At 36.1% G+C, this 6,981-nt stretch overlaps 1 protein-coding gene across 1 annotated transcript in view; it reads right to left on the reverse strand.

Annotated features, from left to right (window-relative positions):
- The window catches only part of GFM1 (G elongation factor mitochondrial 1), a 51,344-nt gene that overhangs the window by 6,070 nt on the left and 38,293 nt on the right, over positions 1–6,981 (reverse strand). Inside the window, exons 14-15 of the mRNA XM_069561478.1 lie at positions 3,140–3,302; positions 1,415–1,559 (exon numbers count right to left, since the gene is read on the reverse strand). Of these exons, the coding sequence (XP_069417579.1) occupies positions 1,415–1,559; positions 3,140–3,302 (308 nt within the window). The remainder of the gene's footprint in view (positions 1–1,414; positions 1,560–3,139; positions 3,303–6,981) is intronic.

A 6,981-nucleotide genomic window follows, 5' to 3' on the forward strand; every position in this document is an offset into this window, starting at 1 on the left:
ATTGTCAATTTAAGACTTATTAAAGTAGTAAACACCTTTGAAGGCAAAAGGCAGGTGTTATAATCTGCTGCTGCTGCTGCTAAGTTGCTTCAGTCATGTCCAACTCTGTGTGACCCCACAGACAGCAGGCAGTCCACCAGGCTCCTCTGTCCACAGGATTCTCTAGGCAAAAATACTGGAGTGGGTTGCCATTTCCTTCTCCGTCATGCCTAATGAAATTTTACTTTGTGACTTTATTTCCCTTTTCCTATTAACACAATTGTCAGATTGTGACAAAGTTTCTAGATCATAGGTTTCAACTGCATTTTTAATAGACAGCTAGCTGGCATAAAGAAAATAAAGGATTCTTTTACTCCTTCACAACTAGGAAATGAAATAACAAATAACTAATGGCTCCCATTAAGTAAAATAAGGAATTAGCGGCTTGGTAAAAAAATAAGCAACCTTCTCCAGCCATTGCCCCACACCTGATCACAGATGCAAACAGACTAAAAACAACCAAGTCCAAAACTCAAACAAAGTCAATAAAATCCTGATTTTCTGAATGCCTGGAAAAGAAGTGTTAGAATTTTCTGCTGTCCATTTTGACCCTCTTTGATAAAAATATTTATGAAATATTTTATGAATTATAATGTAATTTTCTGTGAAAACACACTAATGGACATAACTAATGAATCATCATATAATGGACATGGAAGAGATGACAAACAGAATGAATTCTCTGACTTTCAGTTATAACTTAAAATTCTTCTGTTGAATAACCCTGATATCAAACTGCTGTGTCATTTGCTTTTCTCTCTTAAAAGCAATCAATCAGATACACCTGCAATTGTTTATGGTTCTGGTATTATCAGGGTTTTAATACACATCATTATCCTTGTGAGGAAGGTTGATAATTTTAGCAGTTTAGTAAGAAATCTGCACTGAGAATAAGGTTTACTGAATTCTTTCATAATGCCTAAAAGCCTACAATGTTATACGTGAAAAAACTGTTTACAAATTTATAGGTTTTCTGACATCTGAATAAATCACTAAAAATAGCATGACTATAGTTAATGTTTCTTTAAAATATTTCTTAAAATTCTAAGCATTTGTCTTCTCTATTAAAAATACAGCTTGCAGATTATCTATGAATTTAAACATATGAAAAGTATCAGATAATTGAGGAGAACAAAGTAGGATCTTAGTTTTGTAAAAAAGAAAACACGGTAATCTATCCTCACACTGATTCTATGAATACCTGTCCAGAACCTATCTTGTTCCCTGGTGTGCTGCCTACTGCCCCAGGGGAAGGGGGTAGAAGGGGTGGGGGGTGTTGGGAGAAGACCTAAGCAACATAGTGCCACCTTCTGTGGCTCTGATGGTCCACTAGGGAAGCAGATCATCGATGGGGCAGGTGCCAGGCGCAGCATACCTTGCTTAAGAGCACCTTCTCCTGCGCGGATGAAAGAGATTTCATTGGAATCCACCATGTGATGTGCTCCATCTTGCAGAACAAACCGGAGCCCAGAGAGCTTGTGACCAGACAAAGGGCCCTTCTCGCAGGCATCCAAAAACCCCTGTTAATGAATAAGCTTCTTGAGTGTCTCTTCACTTGCAGATGCATTAAGAAAAACCCTCAAACATTTTAGTATTCAGAAGTTTAACATTTTCATGTATATTTCATTAAAAAAAATTTCTTTAAAGTTGAACAGCCTATTTAAGCTTTATTATTGTGGAATGTAGATGAGCAATCCTTTGGAACAGTCTATTACTTAAAGGTATGAAATGGTTTGAAAACGATGCTGAGTGTTAGCAATCACATTCTCATAACCTAATATTCAAGAATTACTAAACTCTCATGATACATTATAGAGTCAGCACGATCTTAGTTTTACAAGACGTAAACAGAGGAAAGGCAAATCTTAAAAATTCCCTAAAGTAAAACTTTAATCAAAACTGACATCTTATCAACAGCTGTGTCTTAAGCTCCTACTCTATACCTATCACTGCTCTGACTCACTGGCAGACCACTACATAATAATTTTTGTGCTACACAATGTAAGAACTAAAATGAAAAACTAATTTCATTTTTCCAAAGCAATTCTTTTAAGACACAGCTTTATTGAGATATAACTGATATACAATAAATTATACATATTTAAAGAGTGCAATTTAATATGTGTGCAGTTCTTTTTCATTCAGTAAATAGTTGTAGAGCTGCTACAACTCAAGTTAGTTTACACAGTTGCACATGTAGTACAATATATTTCTGACATTTCAAAATTGTGAACTCTGAATGCTGTAAAACATCTAACCTTTCCTTCACCTATGTGAACCTTAGAGAACAAAAGATAATTTAAATTTGTGTGACGGACACATTCATTTGTGTGAATGACAAAATACTGCTTTGAAATTAAGTATAATGGATGATCACAAAAACTGCTACCACAATTAATGCTAAAACAAAAATCATGATCTGTTAATAAAGACTTCTAAGTTAAAAGTTAAAAGATTTTTTAAAATAACCTCAATCTTTACGAACAGACAGTTGCTAAAGGTTTACAACAGTCTTAAAGCCAGTGATGTAGAAAGCTAGTAAAACACAAATAACCCCTTATATGTGCAAAACACCTCACAATTCCCAAAGAAATGTCAGAGTCTTATCCAATCCTCGATTTTGTGAGGGGTTCAGGATTAAGTATTATATGCTCAATTTACAAAAGAAAGTGGCTCTGAACACTGTGATTTACCCAAGGACATATTAATCATTAGCAGAGATAACAATACACGCAGGTGCTGGAAATCTTAATGCATGGCCATTCTACTACAAGGGTACTACATGTAAGACTTTCACAAACCCCTAACGACTACTGGAAATTTCAATTGCTAATTATAATCAATCAAGTAGTTTCAATTTATCAAGAGAAATGTAATAACTATGATTCAGAAACAGAATGATTTCCTCTCATTGTCATAGCTTATATTTATAGCTCTTGAACTTAATGATTCTAAACCAGATGGAGAGCTTAATCAGATAAAGCAGCAGGACCGGAACAAAAATGAACCATAGAAGACATGATAGCAATATGATTTGATATCTAATACACTGTTTTTTATTTTTTTTAATGCAATAAAGGCTTTGTTTGTTTCTTTTTACCTTTTCCACAGCAGGCACAAACTGCTTTGGTACATTTGACCCAAATGTTTCATCTGAAAACTCCAGCTTAGTGTAGTTCTCTGGGTCCAGAGGCTCCAGTACACCTATCACTTTTCCAAACTGGCCTGCACCACCTGATTGTTTTTTATGTGTAAAGTCAAACCTGAAAGTAATATGAGAAGAAAAAAAAAATCAACATAGTGTAATTACCAAAATGAAATAAACTCCTACTAACTGAAATGAAAACCACCTCTCATCAATTTTACTTCTTCCTTCAAATAGGATGGCCTTGCTATAAAATTTTATTATAGAATTTATTTAAAAAGGAATTCACTCCTTTCTGTTCTTACTTAGAGGTGGGGTACTCCATCAAGTAATCCATGGTTTCAATTCTGCTAATTTATCTGAATTTCACAAGTAGAAAGTAAAAGTGTTACAATAAAGAGTCAGTGGAAGGTTCTTATTCTAACCTACACTCCAAAAAGCTTACCCATTTTCTTTTGGAAACAGGGTTCTGTTTCCCTGGGACACAGGGTTCTGTCCTGAATCTCTCTGAGGACAGTTATCTGAAAATAGGAGTTATGCAGTAATTCATCCAGATAGTTATTTGATTTTACAACTTGGACACTATGGACTAAGAAAATACAAAAAGGGGAGTTTCAGGAAGGATAACTAATGCCTGAAAATGATTAATGGCAGACTCAGCACAATTAACATAAGTCAAGTCCTCCAAATAGACACATATATAGACACAGGTCAGTGTTTACTTCAAATTATTAAAGACAACATTAATAAGATGGCATAAGCATCTTGCATGCATATTAAATATATGTAAATATAGGCTAGTATATCACTTAAAAAACATTTCATGAGTTTCTACTGTTTGCAAGGCATTTTTCTTTTAAACTGCAACCTTCCTCAAGACCATAAGATGGAAGAAGCTGGCTGCCTTCAAAGTTGTCTACAGATAACTGCAGGTAAGTGGACATTAATGAACATCTGTTCCTGCATAGAGATCTGTGAATGGTTTGGCAGAAGTAAATAGCAATTTCAGTAGGAGATGTCAGCTTGGAATGAGTTTTCATAGAGACCCTAAGTGTGAATGTGCCTGATGAATTGCCTTTAAATAATGTTGCAGTTGCCAAGAGTTTCAGGATGGGCTGGCGAAAACAACGCTGAAAGGTAAACAGACATCAGAACCAAAAGGACAGCAGAAGAGAAATAACTGCCAAATCACCACAGAATTACTAAGGGTTTCAAAACGGGTCCAATGACATATTTTCAGGTATGCTCAAGTCCTCCAAGACAATGTAAATTTTGTTTTCAATTTAATAATAATATCCATACAACATACTCTAGATCTGTGCTGTTTATATGATAATCACTAACCACGGATATTTAATTGAAGCTAATTACAATTAAATAAAATTTAAAATTCAATTCCTTAGTTGCACCAGTCACATTGCAAATGATCAACAGGCAAGCGTAGAGAGTGGCTACTGTCCTGGACAGCAACTGCCAAAACATTCCCACCGCTGCACAAAGTTCCAATGGACAGCAGTGCCCTGGAGGACCAGCTTACAAATGAGTTATCCATGCAGTTTCAGGGATCCTGGCTGAGTTTATAACCGAGTGGATGCCAGACAAGAGGATACAAGTGCCAGGCTTATGCTAAGTGCTTTCTATGGACTGTAGTACTTATTCTTCACCACAGACCCATGAAGTAGGCACTATTTTTTTTATCATTATTTTACAGGTGAGAAACCTGAGGGTCAGAGAAGCTAAGTAACTTGCCAAATGTGATGCAACTCTTAAGTGGCAGAGCCAGAATTTGCACCAAGACCAACAAACATGTTTCTAGAAGGACAGTAAGAATATAAACAATGCATTCAACTCAAAAGCCTTGTAAGGACGCTGCACAAAGAGATTTTCCTGGAGCTTAGAGAAGCGGAAGAACTAAGACACCACTTGGTAGGCAGTGAACAGACACGCTGAAGGTACAAGAATCCATGCTCTTGTGGTCAGACCACTGGCATTCTGTGAAAGAGTTTCACTTTGGCGAAACATCATCTCTCACATAAACGTTAATGTTGATTAGAATTGTGTTGGTTTTACTGTATATCTTATTTTGTAGATTTATTTTGACTTTATAGTCTTACCAAAGTTGCAAGCCATAGGTGTTTTTACTTATTTTCATACAGTTATTTAAAACAATAATTTAATTTGCACGATCCCAGAGACTTATAATAATTTTGCTACTTTCAAGGTAACTCATACATTATTCAACTTTGAGGATAATGATCTCTTGATTAACCATTAATGGAATTTTATGAAGAAACTAAGATCTCAAGGACTCTATCGGGATAAGACTCTATTAACGCAGCTTATTTAACATCTACACAGGCAGCTTAAAGTTGTTACTATGTACTTCCCTGGCGGCCCAGTCTGCAATGCGGGAGACCCGGTTCGGTCCCTGAGTAGGGAAGATCCCCTGGAGAAGGAAACAGCTACCCACTCCAGTATTCCTGCCTGGAGAATTCCATAGACAGAGGAGCCTGGCAGTTTACAGTCCATGGGGTTCAAACATGACTGAGCAATAATATAATATTTTTTAAAAAACCTTAATGTGTGTTTTTAGCAAATAAACGCCTGATATTGTCTGTCACCCAGCACCTCTATTACTAGCCTTGATCTACAGAGATGGTAATTACATTCTTAAAGCTTCAAACTGGTGACTTTGGAGGGTTCACATATCGTATTTCTCACAACTCTAACTGGTAATAACACAGGAGATGTTAACTAGCTGTATGTGAAACTTTAAAATTTCATTTTCAGCAAAAAGATCTATGCAATTAGAATGTATTTGACCTCTCTTTCTTGGGCACTATCAAAGGAGCACATAATTCACACAACTATTAAGAACACACACAAACAACTATCTCAGAGGTTGGCTGTTAGATGAATGAGTCACTGGCCCTTCCATCAAAAGAAGGAAAACAGCTTTCAGTTTTTCAGAAAAAGCCTTAAGAGAACAAACGAAACCCTTTCTTTCTCTAGTTACTTGACAGCTGTTGGCTAATATAACTAGAAAGGATGGGAATGCCTTACTACCTACTATTCTTAAAATAAAAAAAAAACTATTTACTCCAAAGACTTTATTAATAAATAAATTTAAAAGGGTATTTGAAGAAAAGAACACATTATAAATACATTAAAATTTTTGTTTGTTTGTTTAAAGCAACACAACTTATGTATCTACCCAAAGAACCTTCAAAACCCATTTTGGGAAAAATACCTAAGAATCTTTATTTCTAAACCAACAAGCTACAGTGTCAGTTTGGTTACATATCTGAAGAAAACGAATCTTAGCTGCCAGTTCAATAGTACTTCTTAAGAACAGTCTACAGTGCCTTTAAAGGTGACAGAAAAAGGTAATTAAGAGACCTGGAGAGTAGAAACGCACTGACTACTAAGTTTGTGCTTCCTTAAGGAGCTTTTAAAAACTGCTTTTGTCAGAAGTACTTAAATGTAGTGCCTTGTATAAACTCGGTTTTAAATTATGTTTTAATCCTCTTTCAAAGTGATCCAGAAAGTTGGAAGCATGGTGTGATCGAAATCTTATCTTTCTAAGATTAGCAAAGGAAGAGAAGGGTCCAAGTATCTTTTAAAATTCCCCTGCCCTAAATTACATAATCCTCCAAATTAATGCGATCGCTTGCTGCTGCTGCTAAGTCGCTTCAGTCGTGTCCGACTCGGTGCGACCCCAGAGACGGCAGCCCACCAGGCTCCCCCGTCCCTGGGATTCTCCTGGCAAGAACACTGGAGTGGGTTGCCATTTCCCT

The sequence above is a fragment of the Ovis canadensis genome, chromosome 1 (assembly GCF_042477335.2).
Source record: "Ovis canadensis isolate MfBH-ARS-UI-01 breed Bighorn chromosome 1, ARS-UI_OviCan_v2, whole genome shotgun sequence".
NCBI classification, from domain to species: Eukaryota; Metazoa; Chordata; class Mammalia; order Artiodactyla; family Bovidae; genus Ovis; species Ovis canadensis.